This window comes from Bos javanicus, chromosome 7 (genome assembly GCF_032452875.1).
Source record: "Bos javanicus breed banteng chromosome 7, ARS-OSU_banteng_1.0, whole genome shotgun sequence".
NCBI lineage: Eukaryota > Metazoa > Chordata > Mammalia > Artiodactyla > Bovidae > Bos > Bos javanicus.
Window position 1 is genome coordinate 101465123 of NC_083874.1, and position 25713 is coordinate 101490835.

The 25713-nt window shown below is 40.1% G+C and overlaps 1 protein-coding gene across 12 annotated transcripts in view; it reads left to right on the top strand.

Moving 5' to 3' along the window:
* The window catches only part of PAM (peptidylglycine alpha-amidating monooxygenase), a 325194-nt gene that overhangs the window by 188057 nt on the left and 111424 nt on the right, over positions 1 to 25713 (top strand). For all 12 annotated transcript variants that reach the window (XM_061424504.1, XM_061424505.1, XM_061424506.1 and 9 more), the window contains exons 5-6: positions 283 to 340; positions 12924 to 13011. In XM_061424504.1, coding sequence (XP_061280488.1) covers positions 283 to 340; positions 12924 to 13011 — 146 coding nt within the window. The remainder of the gene's footprint in view (positions 1 to 282; positions 341 to 12923; positions 13012 to 25713) is intronic.

Consider the following 25713-nt stretch of genomic DNA (forward strand, 5'->3'; position numbering starts at 1 on the left):
TCAAATTTATTTTAACAAATAGGATTCAGCATCATTTTACAAATCAGATTATACATGGAATTTTCTAAATAAGCATTTAGAAGAGAGTCATAGAAAAATGTTTCGAGTACGTAAGTTCTAGACTTAGCCCTTGCATTCACCTGGCACCCAACATTTGACAGGTAACCTCACCTCAGATGGACCAGTAGTCCTTTTTCAGTCACAGAGCCCACGCTTTTACAAGTTATTTCTTCGTCGTTAGCAGCAGTTTAATTTGAATTTTGTGTCTTTCTTTCTTCACAGTCTGATACGTACTTCTGCATGTCAGTGCGTTTGCCAATGGATGAGGAAGCCTTCGTGAGTAAGTATTAATTGGATGGTGCAGAGGGGTGGGCCATGGAAGGAAAGGCAGCTATTTGAGATCAGTGAAAGGTTCTCTTTGATGGTTATGAGCACGTTAATCTTCTACTGTCAGTTTCTGAAACACATTGATAATGCCTAATGCAGGAATACTACTAGTGAGCCACTGAGAGACAAGCTTACTAACTGTATCTGGAGAGACTCGTGAGGAATGGTAGTTAAGGGGCTGCATGCAGATGTCAGTGGCCGCAAGCACCATGTGGCCCATTTATAGAGGACTGGCTTTCTGTCTGTGGCTGGATGCCTCATTCCGCTCCACTCAGTGGACCCTCTGTTTACCTGCTGGTTCATGCTATAAATCGACTGCACTTAGATCAGCACTGGGGGATGTAAGATTTTACCTGTCTGACAGGTGGATGGGTAGGAAGGCATGGAAGAAGTAGAGAATAAGAGAAGGAAGAGCAGGAGGGAGGGAGAGGAGGAGGACAGACTCTGCCGTCTATAGAGTCAGAGGACACTTAAATGACAGCTCCTTCCCCAGCTGAGCCTTTCAATCAGACGGGAAATGTGACAGAGCACCATCTGTTTTCATCTGGGTAGTTTTAATTTAAACATGCTTTATGACAGACTTTCAACTGTTTGGGAAAGATGTGTGATTGGCAAATTATTCATGGATTTGCTCCCCTTGCCTTACTTTTCTGTTTTGAAAAGTTGATTTCGAAGAGAAAGTGCTGGTAATGAGAGTTTGTACTTTGGTGCCTTGAGACTAACCTCCAACTGGGCTGTCTGAAATGGCGATTATGTGAATCACAAAACGTGTATAGTAGCCTTGGGGCCATCGGAGGATGAACTTTCATGAGGCGTTCTTCACAGAAAAATATATTACAGATCTTCAAATCCAGAACAATGTGCATCAGGTTTTTTTCACATATTTTGGTGGCAGTCACAACAGAAAATACAGCCTGTACCAACACTCTCTAAACAAAACTTGCTCCATAGTTAATTCCTAGAAATAAGTCAGACCTTGGAAAGCTGAGCATTGCCTGACTGACATTCCTTTGTGTAATCATTGAATATTATTAGGAAGAAAGTTAGAAAGTTGGTGCTTCTAGATCCTGAACTTTAAAAGGGACAAAAGTAATTCTTAAGTTTCGAATTGTCATGCTTTGAGTAACACTAAAAGTGGTTTAGGATATAAATTCATAATTAAAGTACTAACAGTAAAGCTTTCTTCAATCATATCCACATATTTGACAGCCTAGGAGAAAATAATGTTTGCTAATAAAAAGAAACTGTACCTGAAGTTTTTCTTTACTAATTTTGTATTTTCTTTGTCCGAGTTTGGGGTAGACTTGATTGCTCCTGTTTTTGAAGAGAAGGCCACTCTACACACCTGTGTAAATATGTGAGTCGTGTTTCAGAGCAGTACTATGGGTCTCACATTAACAGGTTCCTGGTTTGTTTCTGGAGGTAGCGGTAAATGATGTCAGAGCTGGTGACTCGAAGGCCTATAAATATATATCCTGGAATGTGTGATTGCGCTCCTAGTAGAAATGTGTTTACTTTCACGTAACTTAAAGTTGAAAGTACAAGTCAGTATATTCAGTCAAGAAAAATATTCACAGGAAACACATAAAGGGCCATATTAGAACCAGGGTATTAAATGTTTGTCCATTTTTCTTAGGCAACTTGAAGGATCTTATAAGAATTATAACTACAAGGTTGGCCAGAAAGTTCTTTCGGGTTTTTCCATCAGGTGTTAATGAAAACCCCAAATGAACTTTTTGGCCAACGCAATATCTTCAGTATTTCTTCTTTATTGCTGGGAGGACTGCATGAAGACTAATCATTTTGTCACCTGTTCAAAACATGATTATCTTCAGTGTTAATCCTTTAATTTACCACCCCCAGGAGATTTTTGGTTGCCATTGTTTACATAATTCAGCAACCACAGAAGTTTAGGTGTAGGCAAAATAGAACTGGAAAACCAAAAACCAAAGAGAAGTACCAATTCTTTATATATTTGCATGTGTAATCTCATTAATTCTTAGGATGACACTGTTAGTTGTTCTGTTTTTACAGAGAAACGGAAATAGGAACATCTGTGTCTGTGGTTTAATCAGGTCCTAGGACAGTAGTGGTCCTATTAAAGGAATACTTGTTCTTAGAGTCAACCCACCACCAGCCATCGTTTACTGAGGACTTGCCAGACACTAAGATACTGAAAACTAAGCATATTTAAGCTATTTTACGGAAGAAGCAAGAGGTCAGAGAGCTTAAGGAACATGCCCAAGCTTTTTACTGTGTGTGTGCTGCTTACCTGAATGCCATTCAAATCGTAACAGATGTAGGTGTGGGGATGATGACATAGGGACTAGAGGGGAGAAGTTAGCAAATGCATAGAAGAAGCTGAAATACAGCAGAAGCGCATTGCTATCTTCCTCACACGAGAAACAAGTATTCCGTAATTCCTTACTGGGAAGAGTCTGGGCAGTTCTGCAAGAAAGGTAAACTGCAAACTGTCTTACAAAATAAAACCCAATACACATGAAGATGTAAAGATTTGCAGAAGGAAAAGGGCTTATATGTTGGAAGGGTAATTAAACATAATGTATCCTAATTCCCAAAGTGAAAGGTAATACTTGTGAGGTAACCAAGGCTTTTCCATGAATGAAACTTTGGCCTTTTTGTGGGTTGTCTGAAATTCTGGGTCTCAGGGCACCTTATCATAAGATTAAATGTGGTTAAAAATGAAGATTTGCAAAGACCTGTAAAACTTTGTTCATTTAAGACACTTAAAAATATTTTATATTTATATATTTAATATATTTATATTTTATTTTTATATATTTAAAATATTTTAATATGAAATAATATTTTGTATTAAAATTTTTATATTTATATATATATATATATTATATTTTGTTTTCATTGTGCTGTAAAAATGTTTGAATGCTACAGGGCAGGAATAGAGACACCAACATAGATAATGGACTTGTGGACACAGTAGGGGAAGGAGAGGGTGGGACAAGCTGGGAGAGCAGCCTTGACATATATACATGACCATGTGTAAAACAGCCAGCCAGCGGGGAGCTGCCGTGTAACACAGGGAGCCCAACCCAGTGCTCTGCGATGACCTAGAGGGGTGGGATAGGGGGAGGAGTGTGCGAGGGAGCCTCAAGAGGGAGGGTTTATATGTATACATATAGCTGATTCATGTTGTACAGCAGAAACTAGCACCTAATTATAAAGCAATTATAGTCCAATTTAAAAATAAATTAAAAAAAAATTAAAAGCCAGCAGGCATGGTAAGGACTCAGAAGCTGCTTGCCTATTACATGAGTGGGTACTAAAAAAAGTGTTCTGTTTGCACATTTTCTAAGGCAATATATTGAATAGTAGACAGTTTACTCTTTTGTCTTAAATTGTAATTGTTTGAATATAAGGGAATAATTGTTTTTTTAAGAAAAACCACTTGTTCATAAATCAGCAAATTTTTAAAAATCCTATTATGTGCCAGTTATTGGGCTAGCCCTGGGGATGTGGTATGTTACAAATTCAAGGAAATCACAACGTGGCAGGATTCTAGGAGACAAGAATACAAATGTTACAACATAGGAAAAGGACTTTCTCCCTTGCTTTTTAAATTTCTGAAGAAATTCCCAAAAGGCAGACTGTTTATGAGGACTAAAACAAACTCTTCTGATAGTGGTAAAACCCCAAATTACATTTGAGTAATTTTTAATTCTGGCTTTATGCTTATGCAACTAATTATGTAACATGTAAATAAACATATATCTTAATTTTGAGAGGATACCATTACAGTTGTCATGGAATTTTATGTGCATATGTCTGTAATATGTACATACAAGCCTATCCAACATGCTTGATGTGTTTATATGTTGGCGTTGAGTTACTAAATATGAATAAAAGTAGATGTTTGAGAAAATACTCTAATGAAGATAAGTATAATTTTTATATTTTTAAGAAAATCATAGCTTCCTCTAGAACATTACTTTTGTTTTTGCTTTTTAATAAAGAGCCACAGAATTGGAACAGGCGAGGGTATGAGAAAATCTACATTTGACCACTGAACTGTGATGCTGTCTAAAAGGTGTTTTATAGACACTCAGAAGAATTGGCTCTGACAGCAGCCCACTCAGCCAAGAAATTTGACTGTCATCTTCATCCACTTGCTTTCCCTCACATGGATGACCAGTAAATAAATGTATCTTTTCCTTAGTGAATGATGGCAGGTCCCTATCTATCAAATTGCACTATACAAATGAGATAGAAGCATCGAATTTAGAAATAGACAAAAATTCATCTAATGATGCATTGCTTTTCGTTTTCTTGGGCTTTTCTGTTGAATGCAGAACACAGCAGAATTGTACAGTTAGATTCGGGTATTTCCAAACGTGAGCTTTCTTAAACAAAGCACATGTTAAGGTGATATTGGGGTACTTCAAAAACTGTGGGCACAGTCTAATTTTGATCGTGTTTATGGGTCAGCTACATAGTGTGACTGTAGAGACCAAGGTCTGGCAGGATACAGTGCTCATTTACCCGTATCTTATGGCCTTGACAGCCATAAATATTGAATAGAAGGGTGTGTGTGTGAGTGTCTGTCCCCATGCAATTACTCTGTCACCTTTCTGCTCCCAATTAGTTGACTACACATGCCCTCCCTTCTCTCTTCACCTAGGGTTGTCTCCAACATGAATAATTTAGTCTCTGTCTTCCACACGACCATCGGGTACCTTCCAGCAGGCACCCTTGGAGGCTATTCTCATTTCTTAGTGCAGGCCACTTGGAGAGAGCTGAAATAGCACAAATAAGATGCAGTGTACTGGCGGTCTGTGATGACTAGATAAAATCTCATTCGCTTGCTGCTCATCATGAACAAGAAACTGTTGCTATATACTCTGTCTCAGCTCTGTATTTCTCGAATGTCTTCTATCATCTGCTCCAAATACCCACATTTCCAACATGACAACCCCCAAACCTCCAGAGTTTTGTCAGGTAATAAAAAAAAAATTAGGAAGAGTAGGACCCATTTCATTATATTTTATGAAACTGAGAGTTAGAAATGTCTTCAATTGATGCATCTGGAGGTCTCCAAAAAGTAACTGACAGGTTGACAAAGCTGTTTTAATGCCATAGTGTCAAAATGCCACCCCTCCTCACTCCCCAGAAAATGGCCAATTCTTAAAGCCCAGGGTTGAATCAGGTTTGCTGTATAAAACGTCCTTCAGTGTCTGCAGCTTCTTGGCATTTTGACAGTTGTTCGAAGTAGCCATTTCAGCTATTGCAGTGGGGACAAATTCAGTGGCCGGCTCTGAAAAGACCAATGTGAACTATTTCAGTCAGAAAAAAAAAAAAATCTCATGAGAGAAATGGCAAGGTTTGATCTGGATCTGGGAAGATGGTCTGTTTGGATCTGCAGAGGGAGGAGAATGTTCTAGCTGCCAACCATATGAGCGCTTAATTTTTGGAGCATATTGGGCTCACACGTGAGCCTCACCTCTTGCAGGCTGCACGGCCATGGGCAGTCACTCAGCTTCTCTTTCCTTCAGCCTCATCTGTTAAGGGAGGAAGGACCAGACTCACAAGGCCATTGTGAACCATAAGTGAGCCATGCACAAGGTAGAAAGTGAAAGTGTTGATCACTCAGTTGTGTCCTACTCTTTGCGACTCCATGGATGTGAGAGTTGGACTATATAGAAAGTTGGAGTGCCGAAAAATTGATGCTTTGGAACTGCACTGTTGGAGAAGATTCTTGAGAGTCCCTTGGACTGCAAGGAGATCCAACCAGTCCATCCTAAAGGAAATCAGTCCTGAATATTCATTGGAAGGACTGATGCTGAAGCTGAAACTCTAATACTTTGGCCACCTGATGTGAAGAACTGACTCATTGGAAAAGACCCTGATGCTGGGAAAGATTGAAGGTAGGAGGAGAAGGGGACGACAGAGGATGAGATGGCTGGATGGTATCACCGACTCAATGGACTTGAGTTTGAGTAAACTCTGGGAGTTGGTGATGGACAGGGAGGCCTGGCATGCTGTGGTCCATGGGGTTGCAAAGAGTAGGACACGACTGAGCTCTAAACTGAACTAAACTGGACTGTTGCCCACCAGGCTCCTCTGTCCATAGGATTTCAAGAACACTGGAGTGGGTTGCCATTCCCATCTCTGGGGGATCTTCCCGACCCAGTGATCGAACCCAGGTCTTCTGCATTACAAGGAGATTCTATTTTTTTTTGTTTGTTTGTTTTGTTTTGTTTTGTTTTTGGCTGTGTTATTTATTTATTTTTATTTTATTTTTAAACTTTATATAATTGTATTAGTTTTGCCAAATATCAAAATGAATCCGCCACAGGTATACATGTGTTCCCCATCCTGGACCCTCCTCCCTCCTCCCTCCCCATACCATCCCTCTGGGTCGTCCCAGTGCTGTAGCCCCAAGCATCCAGTATTGTGCATCGAACCTGGACTGGCAAGCTACCAGTGAAGCCCGCAGGGTAAGCCTTCAGTCAGGGTTAGTGGGTGTGGTTAGTAGGTGAGAAGGGCAGCCAGTGAGAGCTCAGACTGGATGTTGGAGGTTGTATTGTTGGAATCATGGCGAGGTGTCAGAGACTGCTGGAGGATTCTGGAAAGGCAATAAGGGGACTGTGGGTTTGCTTTTCTGGGAAATTAATAGGGGGATGTTATAGAGATGACATTACAAAAACAGGGCTTAATGAAGCTTATGCTGTTTTATCTTGCATAGCCTGACTGATAAAGTCTATTTATTGATTGTTTAGTTGGTTCTGGCATATACCGGAAAGTTTCCTTTTAAAAGGTATATCATCTAGAAGTTTAATTCTTTTTGGTGCTGAAATTCCTTTATTCGGCAGTAAGGATTGTTTCACTTGAAATTTGCACTCGATTTATAGGCCCTCTCAGGTGTCTTATTTCTTGGTTAATTTGGCAACAGTCGCTTAAAGTCCTCATAAAACATGTTAAGGATTCTTTCTGAATTGTACATCATGGTCCAAGCTAGCGAGAGCTAACGACAACTTTTCTATTAAACTTTCTGATTAAAAATGTTCAAGCAGAGGTCTTTATTTTAGTGTAGAATTGCTTTATGGTTTGTGGGAAGCTGGCAGGAGATAATGTAATATGCCATTGCTGTGGGTCTTCAGCAAGCTGCCAAATGGACTCCGCTGCTGTGAGCTTTACAATTATCTGAACCTTTCTCGCCCAACTGCAAGATTATGAACATTAAAGCTGATCATATCCTACACTTAAATTACCATTTTTGCATTATCTTCAGTTCCTATGAATAGTTCTTGAAATATAATCTTTATTTTTTTTTGGAAAGCAAATGTTTATGGGAATGATATTAAGGGCCAGGAATTTTAATTATGACAACTTTTATACATTATTATTTCTTGAACCTTATGCCTATTTTTCTCAATATTGAAAATGGCTTGAAAGCAGTAGGATTATTAGAAAACTGACTCTGTTGCAGACGTGAATCACCAGGGGCCCCATTTGTATGCTTGCTTCAGACCTGTGCCCTAAAATGAATTTAGGTGATACAGCTAATTTTGTCTGATGTAATATAGCATTCCAGTGATCTCAGTGATTAAATCAGTGATCTGATTTAATAAAACAATTCTAAAGGGTCAACTGATTTTTGCCTTCAAAAGGTTTTATAAATTTGTTTTAAAAGAAATCTTGTTTTTACTGTTTACCCTGTACATTTGAAAGAGCTAGATAATCCAAGTTAACTAAACTCTTGAGGATGCTCACATAATAGAACATAGTCAGCCACTAAAAGTGTTGACTGCTGTCGGGATCACCTCTCATTCACCTGTGAAATTTTGCAAAGATGTGCTTGCCTGGAACGGCCTCTGTAGATTCAAAAAAAGCTACTGATGGGGTAAGAGGCAGAGCTGATCCAGGGTTGACCATGAGTGCCTGTATTTTAAATCAGCTCCAGTGGGTAATTCTGAAGCATAGCACTAGTGAAAAGTACTGTTGACGAAAAATTGTTTAATAGAATGTAGAAATTTCCACAGTATGTGAAATAAGCTGTTTACTGTGTATAGTATGATTCCACTGGGAGAAAAAAAGAAACAAAGTTAACAGTTTTCTCCAGTGATATATACAGGCAATAATTTAGGAATGCCTAATCTCTGGAGATTCAGACTTGCATTTGCAAGTCAGTTCTTTATTTGACAGGTTAATTATCCATGTCTGTAGTACTTCTTAAACATGGATAAGTGGAGTCCCTTGGACTGCAAAGAGATCAAACCAGTCCATCCTAAAGGAAATCAGTCCTGAATGTTCATTGGAAGGGCAGATGCTGAAGCTGAAACTCCAATACTTTGGCCACGTGATGAGAAGAACTGACTCAATGGAAGAGACCCTAATGCTGGGAAAGATTGAAGGCAGGAGAAGAAGGGGACGACAGAGGATGAGATGGTTGGATGGTATCACTGATTCAATGGACACAAGTTTGAGTAAACTCCAGGAGTTGGTGATGGACAGGGAGGCCTGGCGTGCCTCAAGCCATGGGGTCGCAGAGTCTGACACAACTGAGCGACTGAACTGAACTAACTGACTGACTGATGGTATTTCCTTACTGCCTTCCTTTGCTCCCATTTCCAGTGGCCTTTGGGAGTAGGTTATATGTGTACATTGTTATCTTCTAAATTGCATATTGCTTCACTTGGCTATGTGGGTTCTTTGAAATATTTCCACATCCTGAGTCTGGCAAATACATCAGAATTTGACATGCAGACCTGGATATCCTCTTTGGAAAGGAAATATGGAGAGAAAGCCAAATACTAGATGAAATTCTCTCCTAGATCACATTTTTAGAAAATGTTATGGCCCTGATTGTAGTCTGATGTGAGCTAAAAGAGGCCATAAATCCTGAACGAGCTCATGCAATTAGAACAAATTTTGCTTAGAACTCCAGAAAATAGGCCTAGTTCTCTCTCTGCTCGGGATGCCCACACATGTACTTTCAAGTCTTTCCTTTCAGATGGCTCTATTCTCCCGGAAATCCTCCAGCCTATGCACTTTCAGCATCATCACATTTCCTTTAATTAATGTTCTTGAGTCACTGTTTCTGGAGTCTCGGGCCTTTGAAAACGTATTTGTTTTCTAGCCCTTACTGACACTTCCTTGCCTGTAAAATTTCCCCTGGTCTTATCCATCAGGCGGTCTGAACTGCTCACACCTATTGGGACTGAAGAACCACTTCCACCTAAGCAGCTGTCATCTTATTACTGAGTTAGAAGAGTCAGCGGCACTTCTAATCTTACCGGGTATAATCATCCCTTGCATTCGCACAAGGCTGTGTTTTGCCTTTTGGTCACCATCTCAGGGCCGCCTTTGTTTATTCTGCCTGTCAGAATCACACACTTAAAGGTGCAGTTGTTTTCATTATTATCCGCTACCTCTCTTTCCCTTGGATCCTTTATTTCTTTCCGTGTATGTTCGGAGAAGAAGAAAGAAGGGGGAATTTAAGATGTGATTTTTAACTTTTTCCATAGTCTATTTTGTGCAGTGTTGAAATCTGTAGCGTAGTTGTCTGTGTATCCTATGCTCATGGACCTTATTCCCTCGGGGTGGAGGGTCTTCTCTTGCAAAGTCAGGACTCATAAGTAGGAGTGGGACAAACCCGGTGAATGAACCTGTCAGCCTGATCTTTTCCCAGGTGACCTCTGCCCAGTACTTGCAGCAGGCCCTTCAATGAAATCGTCCAACTCTTGCCTTATTTTTGCTGTTTTACGGCATCTACTGTTTGATTTACATTTACACTTGGATATGCCATTCCTTTTGCTGGATGTGTGTTTCAACTTGGAGTGAGTTTTGCTTTGAGTTTTAATTATATGAATAGTTTGACAGTATATTCTTTCTTCAGGAGATGAGGGAGATGGCTAGTTGTTTGTTTCCACTCTGTACCAATAATTTACTTAGCATTTAAATTAGATCCTGAGTTTCTGGAGAATGTATAAGTCAGTGAGAATCAGTTTTTATGAGAGGAAATTCTGAGGGATTTTCTTTTGCTAGCACTAACAGATATTGATTTGTTTCTCATTATAGAAACTGAAATTAAACACATATCTAGGAAGAGTTCAGTGTAGAACAAATGAGTGGTTCTGAAAATAGTATGTCAGACAAGGAAAAAAAATTAGAAAATGGCTCGAGAAGTTGTACTTTGAATAATATTTGCCCTTTACAAAGGACAATGAGAAGATCCTCTTCATAAGCAGCAGCCCCACACAAAACTCCTGGCTTTCCTTGCTAATGAAAAGCCACAGAGACTGTGTGTTGTTGTCTTCATGATCTGTTCTTCTCCCAGCAGGTCTCCTCTCTGTCCCTACCTGAATCTTTTGCTTCATATTTCATTTTATAAATTTAAAGAGAGCCCACTCTTCTTCCAAAAAGGTTTTTGCTTTGTTTCACAACAGTACACACACTGCATTACTATAAGAGAAAACACAGTTGGGGTCTCCTGCACAGCTCCTAAGAGCTCAGACCTTTCCCTAAAACTGTCCTGAACCTTTTCTGTGGTTCCTGCTGTCACCTCTGGTGCTTTTGTCTATCCCCATGGCTTCAGGGCTCAGTTTTTGAGTGGTTTCCAAACATGTAATTCTCTGACCTCTTCCTTGAATAAGAGACATGTAATCCCAATCTTCTCCTGGATCATTCCACCTGAATTTTTAGCTGAGACCTCGAACTCACATATTTATGTAACAGTATAATCCTTGATAAAATGCTTGTGGCCGTGTTGGTTTATTACCAGAATTTCCAGAATGACTCAGTCATAAGGAAAGCTGTTCATATAATCCACCCATAACCAAAGAATCTAAGGGGACTGGGAACCATGTCATCATCTACATCAATTCTGAAAAAGCAGAGCGGTCAGCCTCTTGTTTGACAACCCATCATAGACTGGCCTAGGGATAGATATTGAAAACAAACAAACAGTGGGAGGTAGGTTTAGTCAGACTAAAGAGTTATAGTAACGCAGAGAATGATAGAAATCATTTGACAAAAAGTAATATAAAATAACAAATTGCATCATATACCAAAATAAGTATAAGGTGAGTAGAAGACAAAGGCCAGTTATTCCCCAAGGTTTTTAAAATTTGCCTCTTTCGAAGACCGATCCCCTGGGAGAATTCTGGAAGGGAGGAAGGAAACCCTGCACTCAGCTTGAGAGTGAGCCTACGGGGGTGGAATCCCTCTTGCGTTTCTCTTGTTAATTTAGGCTTGGTGGTGGTATGATTTTCTGTGGTTCGTGTGAACTGTTGTAATTTCTAATTGCTTCTTTCCTTCCGCAGTATACTCAGTCTCCTAGGCTTGCTGCATTCTTTGGTAATAGGAAACACAGCCTCAGGTTACATCAAGTCCATCTCCCTGCTGTCCTGTCTCGGTTATCTTTTTAGATAGTGGTATGAGAAGATGTGATTTTTAGGCTTTAAATTCTTGTTTCCAGGGCAGTGAATGAAAGGCTCTGTATTTCCCATGGAAGCCGTGAGTCAGGGTGGCTCATGGTGGGCACCTTGCATTTCCTGACCAAGCACACCATGCGTGCCATCGTGCTCTCGTTGATGCAGAGCAACTCTTATTTTATAAATATGCATGTCTCAGATACACGGTTCCGCAGTAAGTGGTATTTTATTAATTTCGTAAGATAGAGAAAAAGAGCTAGAAGATGCAGCTTTGCACGCACCCAAGAGTGTTTAGCATTTGTATCTGTAAAGATGACTTGAAAACTGCCCACTAGGGCAGCATTTTGAATGTGGATGAAAGGAGATAAGCCAACCCCAAAGCAGGAAAGAGCTCACGCTGGGCATGATCATACTAAATAACTTATCCCTGATTCCTCTGTGTTAGCTCTGAGCTGACTTGTTTATTTTAATGGCCTTCAACCACTGTTCTTGGGACAAGATGAGACATAGCACTGTGTCATTTTCAATACACGATGCTTTAACAAGTGCACGGTGTTCATTCTGGACATTTTTATTCTTCTGTGTTTTTGGAAAGATATACTTTGCCACTTTTCTTTTCTAGTAACTTGCTTTTCCATGCCACAGTCCGGTGACTATTGTTATTTTAAGAAGGTAATAAATTTGTGTTATGAATCCTTTTCCTCGTGCTTTGACCGCTCACTGTTTCAGTGCAGTGTGTGCAGTGTTGAGTGGTCTCAGAACTTTACCAAAATCTGCAAGGAAATACACTGTGAATATGTAGCCTGGAGCTTTCATTTTGTACCCACATGATCTCTCATCACTTTAAAAGAGAGCTTTAGTAAGTGCGTGTGAGTATATCTGTAGTTTCAGCATCTTGTTTTCTCTTTTATTAACTAATAGTTTACTATCCTACTGGATTAAATTATCCATTCATGTTCATCTTAAGGAGTAAATAATGTATATAACCAGAGCATTCTATCATAAGAGCATCAAGACATCTGTATTAGACAGCTTTTCAAAATATTGAATGCTGGGGTCTCTTGTGACACTTGTACACAGAAGTAAAACTTATATTCAGGATCATGTATCATTTTCTCTTAACAGTTGACTTCAAACCCCGTGCCAGCATGGATACTGTCCATCATATGTTACTGTTTGGATGCAATATGCCAGCGTCCACTGGAAATTACTGGTAAGGGATGGATGGGGTCATAGTACAAAGGGGTGGAGAAAATGTATTTTTTGTTAGGACAAAGTGCATCTTTGCAAATATTTTACAGCTGATTAATAATTAGGCAGAATATTTCTTTTATAGAAAAGAGTTGTTCCTTTGCATCTCACGGTTATCATGGTTTGATTTTCACAGTTGTTCATTCTGCTGTGGCACAGCCATCAGTCTTTGTCACTGACTTAATGAATATATGCTCATTGTCAGAGATAATGTGTCAAGGTGGAGACAGCTTGTAGAGAAACACTGAAACCGAGATGATGGATACCCTGATGTTTATTTTTTTAAGTTCATGATTCAACCCAAAGAGTACCATGGATCTGTTCGTTGAGTCCTCTTATCCCATTTGCTGTGCTAGTTGGCCTGTATACACCATTTAAAATGAAAATGAAAATTTTGTGTAAGTGTCTCTTCAAGCAAGTATTACCCTGCTTCAGAGATGAGGAGTCTGAAGCTCAAAGAGTCAGTGACTTGCGCAAGGTAACACGGCTGGCTGGAGTCACACCAGGACTGAACCCTGGGTTTTCTGGTTCCAAATCCAAAGTTATTTCTGTTTTACCACACTGCCTCCCATTTATTCAAGTAACTGTTGCAGTTTTAGAATCTATTTTAATCACTGTGGTGAATCTTAATATCATGTCATGAACAATCAATAAGCATCTATTAAATGTCTGTTATATGCCAACACTGCAGCAGGTGCTGGGGGATGTTCTCAGATAAACAGATATATTTTCCACCCCCAGAAACTTACAGCATAATTGTGGTGAAATCTTCCCTTTCATTTTATCCTCTGGGAGTTCATGAAGATCAGTGATCTTTGAAAATAGCCGTGCATTTTTAGCCTCATATTTTGCACCTCTAGCCGGAATCACCCTTGCGTGTTTAGCAGACCAGAATGACTGGTGTGTCCTACTTTGCGTTTGGAAAGGGACCGCTCTGTGCTCCTGTCCCTGCATAGTCACGGAGATTGATAGACCTTTCTCTGCGCACCCTAATAGTCATCAGGCTGGTTCAAGGCACGCAGCAGCTGCTTTCTAGCCACTTTTATAATAAACAATTGTAATATGTGTTTGGAACTGTTAAAAGCACAGGGCAATTAGTGGAAATCTCCCTGGACCAAGTTCCATCAAAGCATTTGTTAATAGGCTTAAGTTATTTGAGGAAAGGAGTGTATCGTAGGAAGCCGGCTCACAGGACTGGGTGTGTGGAAAAATGGAGTCAGCAAATCACAGTTAATACCCTGTGACGTCAACATTCCAGATTTTGCTCTTTAGTAAATTTTTGTAAATAAAATCCTGGGGATTAAAAGATTATTCTGTGACAGCTTTTCCTGAATCTTGTTCAGCAAATCACATATTCTGGTTTTTATGTTTTAAAAATATTTCTTGTGAAATGAGTGGTATTTACCTTTGAATTAGAATTAGTGAAAATAGCTAGAGGGTATGTAAGTTTTTAAAATCTGCTTTAGCTTCACCGTAATTCAAGGGAATGAGTGAAAAAATAAAATAGCACTGAAATGTTGTCATGGCTTTAATTACTAAGAAAAAGTATATAAAGTGAACGAAGCCTGGTTCACCATTTTCATGTTTAGGGAATATCAAAAGAAACATATTATTCTGACTCTTTTAAAATATTAGTATCCTTAAATGTACTATTTCAAAATTAAGTTTATAAAATATATTTTCCAAAAGACTTCCAGGTTAGGGAAAAAAATTCAAAGAAAAATGTATGTGAAAGTGAAAACAGCCATTTTGAGATAAATAATTGCTGTCGTATTTTTTTTGTTTGTTTTTTTGCTAAAATTATTACTTGAAAGGCATCATATAGAGTAAACGTGTAATGAACTATCTAGATTCCGTTGGTAAATTATTTATTCCATGTGGGCTGGCCTTGATTTTTTCACTGTAGCAAAGGACTGACACTAGATCGTTGACAGAACTCCTCTGTGCTCTAAAATTTCATAATTCTATGAATATAAATTGCATGCAAATACTGAGTCAGATTGGAAAGGCATCATTGTCAGGAGTTGGAGACGTGACTGAGTTGTACCAGTTGACTCATCTCAAGCAGGCTGGCCACTGCGTTTTGCCATTGAGTTGCATCACTGAGTGATTAGAATTCTTAACCACATTATACCCACATGGTTTCAAATGGACTTTTAAAATCTGTCTTGCAGCCCATATTCCCTGTGAACCTCTAGGTTAGTTATAATTGACTTTCTAACCATATACCATGGACAATAATTGATGCTTTTAGCCAGCTCAAAGTGTTCATCTAGCATTTAAAAGTAGAATTTTTTTTTCACTTCATAAATGTAGGATCTGTTCAATATGCAAGCTAGGAAATGTACACTAAGTAAAACTGTTTAGTGACTCTGGCTTTCACAGTCTAGCCTTATTCTCCATTTAAAAATGAGGTAGACTTTTTATCCCCCAATATTTGGCAAAATCCACGCATCTTTTGGGCTTCCCTGGTTACTCAGATGGTAAAGAATCTGCCTGCAATGCAGGAGACCCCCGGTTTGACCCCTGAGTTGGGAAAATCCCCTGGAGAAGGGAATGGCAACCCACTCCAGTATTTTTGCCTGGAGAATCCCATGGTCAGAAGAGTCTGGCGGGCTACAGTCCATGGGGTCGAAAAGAATCGGACGTGGCTGAGCGACTAACACTACCATTTAGCGCATTAGAGCTCACAGCTGGGCCTTTCAGTCGATTCACAGAAACATCCCCTACACCCTACCCCTGATGCCCCTAAGGCTCAGACAGTCAGCACATATTTTCCAACTGCTTAGCTTCTTATCCTCCCACCTGAATTATAATTCTAATAACAAAAATCTATCAGTGGCAAAAGCCTTGCATTGTTTTTCTACATTGTCTGAGTCATGGAATTTATCACACTCATTTTACAGTTGCAAATCTATTCTTCAGTTGCTCCAAGATATAGACAGTACTTAAATGAAGATTCCCAAACTTTCACATATATTTTTGGTTGTGATACCAGCAGTGGTTTTTTTTTAATTTTGTTTTAATTGGAGGCTAATTACTTTACAATATTGTATTGGTTTTGCCATACATCAACATGAATCTGCCATGGGTGTACACGTGTTCCCAATCCTGATCCCCCCTCCCACCTCCCTCCCCATACCATCCCTCTGGGTCATCCTGAGAGAGTCATTTCCTAGGCAGGTTGATAGGGAGTCTAAGGGTCCCCAAGGAGAGAGGGGTCTGGAATTCTCAAGGAGGAAAAAAGGACAAACTTTTTTTCTTTCTCCACATTCCTTAGGATTATATACCAATAATGTATCCTGCCTAAGGACAGTCTTTGGATTCAACCTTCTGTTATTTTAAAATGTTAATTATGGGAGTATACCTGGTCTTTACAAGGATGTATCTTGGCCTGAGGACAGTGTTATCTTAAAATGTAAATTATGGGAGTAGGTCGGAGGAGGTCTTTACAACCTCCAGACATTCTTTGAATTATATAACCTCATTGTTAACACTAGCAAGCGGGTACTCTTTCTGCCCTCTTCTGATGCCTATGTCAGAAGCTTTCTCTATCTCCTTTATACTTAAATAAAACTTTATTGCACAAAAGCTCTGAGCGATCAAGCCTCGTCTCTGGCCCCGGATTGAATTCTTCTCTTCCGGGGGCCAAGAATCCCGGTGTATTCGCGTGATTCAACAACAACCTTTCAATCCCAGTGGGATGATTTGGGAGAATGGCATTGAAACATGTATAATATCATGTAAGAAATGAATCACCAGTCCAGGTTCGATGCAGGATACAGGATGCTTGGGGCTGGTGCACTGGGATGATACCAGCAGTGGTTTTTGATGTGTAAGAATATCAAGAACTCATTCACACTCTGAGGAAATCATTTTGAGAATACAAAACTGTTTTATTGAAAGAAGATAAAGTGAAGAGGATATTTAATACCATGATGAGATTAAAAATCCACCTTTTAAGGCAAGACAAGGAAAATGTAAACGATTGTTTTCTCTGCCCTCTGGTCTCCCCCCTCCACTCTAGTGTGCATTGTGCATCTGACTGTGTAGTAATCAGACCTCCCCAGTTGAAATTGGGATTAAAATACCTCGTCAGGGATGAAGACCAGTTTTTCTTCTCCTGGCAGCTGTCATGTGCTTTAGAAAATAACTTTCCTTTCTCAGTCCCGTCAGGGCTCACGATGACCCACAACCCACCGTATACCTGCAGACATCTTTGATGAGCTTTATGTCCAGTGCCAATATATCATTTCCCTTAAAGACAGAGATTGGTATAGAACTCATGGTCAGACAATCTGGGAGGTGCTGGGGCTATACCTAACAGAAATCCTGAAATACTTACTTATGAACCTTATCTATGTCACTAGCAATATTATTTGTGTTCCGCCTGTTTTACAAGGTAATTGTTCATTACCCTTCCAGACATGTGCCTGAGCCTCAGATAAAATTAATGATGATTAGGTGACTTGAAACCATTCATCAAATATATAGACCTGTAAGATCGATGATTGTAGTAGTGTCACTCTAGATATGGGAAGAAGCGACAAGAGAAAACCGTTTCCTGGACTGTAACAGACTAGGAAGACAGATGGGCCAGAGGCTGTCTACTGTGGGTTACAGGGTGAGCCCCAGTAATAGCACATCGAGAAAATGTTTTCAAGAAAATGTTTCCTGTTATCAAGAAAATGTTTTCCTGGTCTGGGAATGAGTATTCTGAGCATCATGAGACAAACCGGTCACAGAATGCCTTCCAAACCTTGGTGCAAATCGGGCCTGAAAAAGAAGGCCTTGTAAAATAAAGAATATTGCCCACCATCCAGTTCTACGGGAATCAAGTCATTGGCCATTGCAGTCACTCCCCTGCAGTACACCCGGAAAGGAATTCAGGGTGAAGGTCAGGATGCAGCCCCTTGTGCTCTGGGAAAACTGGCACAACTGGCCCTCAGATAGACATTTGGCGGGGGGGGGGGATGGGGGGGGCGGTGGCTAGATTTTATGACTCAGTTTCTCGCATCCTCCCATACTTAGAAAAGCACGTACAGCATTAACCAAGATGTCTGTTCCTCACGACTAGCAGCAACTTGTCCTGAGTTGGGTGCTTGGTTGCAAACACTCCCTGCACCAAAAGCGCATATGTACTGAGCTCCCCACCTACCGTTCCCAGACAGTTCTAGAGACTGCTTCCTGGGTTATAAACCTCAGTCTGGCTCGAAGAAAATTTTCCATTGATTTCTTAGGGTCACTACTTTTTCAACTTGTAAAAATAATTTATTTTTACTGTTTGGGAAAAATATTTTGTTCCATTTAGATTGGTTAATTTCATTAATTTAAAAATGTGTTTCTTTATTCTGTTGCATATAAAATTACATAAAGAGAAACAATGTGAAAAGGAGTGCTAGGATTGAGTCCAGCTGGAGGGGTTATAGCAAAAATTAGTGTTTTACAGTGTCTTAGACCACCTTCTTTTACCTTGAGCCCTGTTAAACTGTTTAATTTCCTCATGGTTCTAAATTTAATAAAGAACTCCAGTTTTTCTATTATATTTCTTTAAGTTTTATGCATTACATTTCTCTTTATTTTAAGTTTATTTTTAATTGGAAGATAATTGCTTTACATTGTTGCATTCAGGCTTCCCTGGTGGCTCAGATGGTAAAGAATCTGCCTGCCATGCAGGAGACCTGGGTTTGATCCCTGGGTTAAGATTCCCTGGAAAAAGGAATGGTTACCCACTCTAGTATTCTTGCCTGGAGAATTCCATGGACAGAGAAGCTTGGTGGGCCACAGTCTATGGGGTTGCAAAGAGTCAGACACGACTAAGTGACTAACACTTTCACTTTTCTTTAGGGTTAGGATGAATTGTGAGAGGAACACTGAAACATGTGCATTACCATATGTAAAATAGATAGCTAATAGGAAGTTGCTGATAGATAACACAGGGAGTTCAGCCTGGTGCTCTGTGACACCCTAGAGGGGTGGGATGGGGGGAGAGGTGGAAGGGAGGTTCAAAGAGGGAGGGGACAAATGTATATTCATGGCTGATTCACACTGTTGTATGGTGGATTCCCTGTGATTCGTTTTTTTTGTTGATACCCAAAACATCAAGTTCAGATTTCGTCTCTTCTGTTTGTTAGCTAGGATTTCCCCCTGTTTTTACGCTAGTGTTTTATTTTCACTGCCAGCAAGTTGGCAAATAGGTATGCGTGTAAGAGAGTAAACATCTTCCCCCTGAAATTATGAAGTCATAATTCACCCCCTGTCTTCAGGCAGCACTTTTAATGTGAAGGCGAAGAGCCATTCTGATGATGTTTCACTGTGGTGCTGCCCTCCTTTGCTCTCTGTAATTGCCTCTTTCTACTGTTCATTAAAATATATTTACAGTTGTATTAAGTTTACGTGAAAACAGTAGACACAGCATGAAGCAGTTTTCATTATGTAGTCATTTTAATTTTGAATTTTTTTTTCTCTTCTGCACATATTCCAGTCTTTTGTGTCTCATTCCAAATTAGCAGCTCACACTGGTAATGTGTCTAGTTAATTATATGCATGTGCATTTAAATTGCATACATTGATGTGAACCTTTTAATATACTGTGGGGTGGTCCCTTTATAGTTAGGGTGGGCCTGGTGCTCAATTGTAAATTAACATACCTCCTGAGGATGCACATAACCAGCTGATGGAAAAGCAGCCCCGCTCTGCTGGCCCATGGCAGGAAGGCAGCAGTACCTGTCAGAGGGAACTCTCATCCCTTCCTTCCTAGACTTTTAAAGGAGGAGACAGCTGCATCTAGGGACCAAGGGGGCATAATGGCACCAGGATTGGAGCAAGCAGAGCAAGAGCTCGATTTGCTGGCTTAAGTCAAAGTGTAGCAGTTTGTACTTGCAGGCTTAAGTCAAAGTGTAGCGGTTCCAAGTTCCCCAGATTTTTTGGCTGATTTGGAGCCATAACTGAGCAGATACTGTCTGGAGCTTTTCAGTTCAGTTCAGTTGCTCAGTTGTGTCCGACTCTTTGCGACCCATGAATTGCAGTGCGCCAGCCCTCCCTGTCCATCACCAACTCCCGGAGTTCACCCAAGCTCATGCCCATCAAGTCCATGATGCCATCCAGCCATCTCATCCTCTCTCGTCCCCTTCTCCTCCTGCCCCTAATCCCTCCCAGCATCAGTCTTTTCCAAGGAGTCAACTCTTCGCATAAGGTGGCCAAAGTACTGGAGTTTCAGCTTTAGCATCAGTCCTTCCAAAGAACACCCAGGGCTGATCTCCTTTAGAATGGACTGGTTGGATGTCCTTGCAGTCCAAGGGACTCTCAAGAGTCTTCTCCAACACCACAGTTCAAAAGCTTCAATTCTTCAGTGCTCAGCTTTCTTCACAGTCCAACTTTCACATCCATACATGACCACTGGAAAAAACCATAGCCTTGACTAGACAGATCTTTCTTGTCAAAGTAATGTCTCAGCTTTTGAATATGCTATCTAGATTGGTCATAACTTTTCTTCCAAGGAGTCTGGGGCTTTTAGAGGTCAGTAAATGAAAAATGAGGTGCTGAAAACTAGGTAGTTTAGATATTAAAAGATGTATTCCCACTCTCCATGAAAATATGGTAAATTTTAGATCTTGGAAATTCTATGTATCTGGATTGCCATCTAGTCAAAGCCATGGTTTTTCCAGGAGTCATGTATGGATGTGTGAGTTGGACTGTAAAGAAAGCTGAGCACTGAAGAATTGATGCTTTCGAACTGTGGTGTTGGAGAAGACTCTTGAGAGTCCCTTGGACAGAAAGGAGATCCAACCTGTCCATCCTAAAGGAAGTCAGTCCGGAATATTCATTGGACAGATTGATGCGGAAGCTGAAACTCCAGTACTTTGGCTACCTGATGCGAAGAGCTGACTCCTTGGAAAAGACCCTGGTGCTGGGAAAGATTGAACGGGTGAGGAGAAGGGGATGACAAAGGATGAGATGGTTGGATGGCATCACCGACTCAATGGACATGAGTTGGAGTAAGCTCTGGGAGTTCATGATGGACAGGGAAGCCTGGCGTGCTGCAGTCCATGGGGTCGCAAAGAGTCGGACCCCATGACTGAGCAACTGAACTGAACTGATTCAATGAATACATTTCTTTATTCTATTTTTACTCTAATAGTCATTTAAAAAAAATAATAAGTGGTTAGCTACATGAGTTTCATACTTTGAAAATCATAATGTTTTCTTCATATTATTATTTTGGCATTTAGAATAATTTTGGAGCACGTTCTGTTTGTAATGTGAGGTTGTATCGTCATACACTTTCTGTTCTGCTGAGCACAGGGCTGGCGTGCTGCAGTAATCCATGGGGTCGCAAAGAGCCGGACATGACTGAGCAACTGAACTGAATTCAACTGAGCACAGGACTTAGGGCTCAAGACAGTTTGTGATTGCAGATCCCAAGTGTGTTCACAATATTGGGCTATTAAAGTAAATGGGCTTCTTCTGCATTGTGCCTTGTACTTTGACATGATCATCTATGTTGAATTAAAATGATTGTTTTCAGTCTTAGGAATTAACATTGGATTTGAAAACTCTTTCTAATGATGCTTATGACCAGCTACACTTTACAAATCTAAGGATGTTTCTACAGGTTGTTGAATCTTTTTTGGAAAGAAGAATTCCGGCTGGTTAAATGAGGCTGTTTCCAACTGTTCTAACTTGGACTCATTCTCAAGCTGAAGAGGCAGTGCTTTACCATCCTATGAAGCTTTAGCTTAAATTCCTTTCAACTGCTTCTATTTATTAACCACCTGCTGTGTTTTTTTTTAATGCCACTATCTCCACAGGGTTACAGATGCTGATGAGGGGAGAAAGAAAAGTAGCTAAAACACAAATATACATATAGAGAAGCCTATATGTGAGACACCCTGCTTGGTTACTCATTTAAATGACTGGTTTCTTTTTTAGGGGGATGTTACTTCCCAGATAAGTATGCAGCTTCGTTGCCTCCCTTATGATGATAATGATTTTTGGTTGAGAGTGGTATTTGCATGTGCTGACATTAGGCACCCTCTCCACATCCTGGCTACCTGTCATCTAGAGGCTATACGGCAAGAGTCTCCAGGTGTCTCTTGCAGCCCCTCTTTGTTTCTTCTGCCATAGTGAAGCTTCTAAAGTTTAACATACATAATATATTGTCAGTATAAATAAAAATAACAATCTTCAAAATCTGTGCCATCCTTGTTCTAAGCACTATAAAATGTGTCTTTGATTGTAGCAGCAAAGTTAGACATAAATTGCTGCTGCTGCTGCTGCTGCTAAGTCACTTCAGTCGTGTCCGACTCTGTGCGACCCCATAGACGGCAGCCCACCAGGCTCCCCCATCCGTGGGATTCTCCAGGCAAGAACACTGGAGCGGGTTGCCATTTCCTTCTCCAATGCATGAAAGTGAAAAGTGAAAGTGAAGTTGCTCTGTCGTGTCCAGCTCTTCGCGACCTCATGGACTGCAGCCTACCAGGCTCCTCCGTCCATGGGATTTTCCAGGCAAGAGTACTGGAGTGGGTTGCCATTGCCTTCTCCAGACATAAGTTAGTGCTAAGCTAAAATTAATTGTATCCATTTTCTTTTTCTACTTTAAGATTATAATAGATTCATGTTATATTGCATGTCCGAATAGTATAAAGAATCTTCATTAAAATATAGTTGGCATCTTGCTCTAAGTTCTAGTCACCAATGATCATATTCCTCGGCTACCTTTTAGGTGCCTGTATTAGAGGTGTTGATAGGAGTTCCTTAGCAACTGGTCACTCCTTAGTGGACTAGTATCAGTTTTAATAAAATGGAATGGCATGGTTGTAACCATCTTGATAGTTTCAACAGAAACTAACATTACATGGTTTTAAACATTATTATGTTTTCACAAGATGATTGTTTATGGTCACTAGGATAGCAGTGTTATGTTGTTGTTCAGCCGCTCAGTTGTCTGACTCTTTGCGACCCCATGGCCTGCAGCACGCCAGGCTTCCTTGTCTTTCACTATCTCCTGGAGCTTGCTCAAATTCATGTCCATTGAGTCAGTGATGTCTTCCAACCATCTCATCCTCTGTCATCCCCTTCTCCTCCTGCCCTCAATCTTTCCCAACATCAGGGTCTTTTCCAATGAGTCAGCTACTTCGGCTCTCCATCAGGTAGCCAAAGTATTGGAGCTTCAGCCTCAACATCAGTCCCTCCAATGGAAACTCAGGATTGATTTTCTTCAGGATAGACTGGTTCAATCTCCTTGCAGTCCAAGGGACTCTCAAGTGTCTTCTCCAACACCACAGTTCAAAAGCATCAATTCTTTGGTGCTCAGCCTTCTTTGTGGTCCAACTCTCACATCCATACATGACTCCTAGAAAAAACTGTAGCTTTGACTAGACAGACCTTTGTTGGCAGAGTAATGTCTCTGCTTTTAATATGCTATTTAGGTTTGTTATAGCTTTTCTTCCAAGGAGCAAGCATCTTTTAATTTCATGGCTGCAGTCACCATCTGCAGTGATTTTGGAGTCCAAGAAAATAAAACACAGTACAGTAACATTTAATATAGAGCTGTAACTTTGAAATCAGAGTATCTTGGGTACAAATCTCAATTCTACTACTTGCTAGATGTAATAAACAATGGTCTGTTTTCTCATCTATAAAATGGGGCTACTAATCCTGTCTGCTTGGGCCAGCAGGAAGAGTAAGGGAGGGGGTGTAAGTAGTATGGTTGGTTCAGTGCCTGGCACATAAAAGTACTTAAAAAGTGGTAACTATTATCTTTATTCATTTACTAATATGATATTTGTTAACCACTCACTATGTATCAAGGGCATTCTTAGGCACTGAGAATTTGGTGTGAACAAAACACTTACACTTCTGCTGTTGTAGACTGCCTCTCTGATCTGATGATGGAGACGGGTAGTGTCAGAGTGGGGAGTGACGGTGATGCCTGGATATTATGGTGCTGTTTTTCAGACTGGTTCCTTTTAAATATCGCTTCTATTTAGCTTTTGCATTAAAATAAAAGTGTTAGTTGCTCAGTTGTGTCCAACTCTTTGCAACCCCATGGACCATAGCCTGCCAGGCTCCTCTGTCCATTGGATTCTCCAGGCAAGAATACTGGTTCTCTGTCCACGGAATTCTCTAGGCAAGAGTACTGGAGTGGGTTGCCATTTCCTTCTCCAGGGGGTCTTCCCGTCCAAGGGTTGAATCCAGGTCTACCTATTGCAGGCGGACTCTTTACCTTCTGAGAGTTATCCTTCCTATTGGGCTTCCCAGGTGGCGCTAGTGGTAAAGAACCCACCTGCCAGTGCAGGATAGGTAAGAGACTCCGGTTCAATCCCTGGGTCAGGAAGATCCCCCAGAGGAGGGCATGGCAGCCCATTCCAGTAATCTTGCCTGGAGAATCCCATAGACAGAGGAGCCCTTGGGCTACAGTCCATAGGGTCACAAACAATCAGACACAATGAGCAGGCATGCAGGCATCCTTCTAATTACTATGTTAATGTATACCCTGCATTACCATCTGAGCCACCTGAGGAATTCCCATTGATGTATACCCATTGCACTGAAATTCACATAGGATTTGTCTAAATTGGGAAATGTGTGCTGTAGGTTTATAAAGCAGTTGATGAAATTGAATTCCTGATTCATGCTGGATGCAGTTTTGAAAAGTAAGGGCATACCATATATGTCATTGATTTTATAAGTGTTTCTTAAAGAAGCTTTCTAACTTTGGATTAATTTTCCTGTGATTCTCTTTAATACTTAATACATTAAAATTGAAATTGAAGACCATACAGACTTAACTTTAGGGCATGACAATTTTGTTAAAAAAAATTTTTTCAGACAAAGGTAGAAATGATTTATCAGTTCTGATTTTCCCTAAATAACCGTGGATTTTAACTAGCGTTTAACAGATAGAACCAGAGGAGTACTTTAACAGTCATTTGTGCTTTATTTGTATAATTCAAGATGACAGGCTAGCACATTTTAGAGCTTGGCATAGTCTGGAAATATTCATGTCATCTAAATGGTTTCCCCATGGATTAGAGGTGAAAAAGTTCTACAGCAAAGATCCAGGAATCCAGAATAGTTTTATTTTCAAATGTTAATTCTTATCATTTTTGCTATGAATACTAAAAAACCACTAGGGAGCTATGAGAATCTTTTCACAATTAATTGGTCTAATCTAGAGGAGCCTTTAGGAGAAGCCCCTAGAATTATAAGAATAAGAAACCTGGTCAATGAGGCCTGAAATTACAACAGCCATTGATCAAGGGTTACATTGCTTCCTAGCCTTAATACCTTTCTTCTTCTTAATAAGAATCGTAAAAATTCTCACTATTTTTATAGGACCCTTTTTGGAAAGTCCGCATATGCAATACTATCTTTATCTTGGTCATTTGATTAATATGTAGAGAAAGTTTGATAACTGTTTCCATTTAAAATGAGAAACATAAATTTGACCATGAAGAGGTGCAGAGTTTATCCAAACATTCTTTGTTACTCTTTTATGTTATCCGTTGTAGGACTCATTTCTCTTGGCCTCTTGTTTTTCCTCTTCACTTAGTCCTCTCACACATTAAGTTTTAGAATGAATTTCACTATCCCCGAGCCCTCCAGTGAGACATTATTTACTCAACCTTGAATTATATATAATTTTTAAAAAATCATAAAA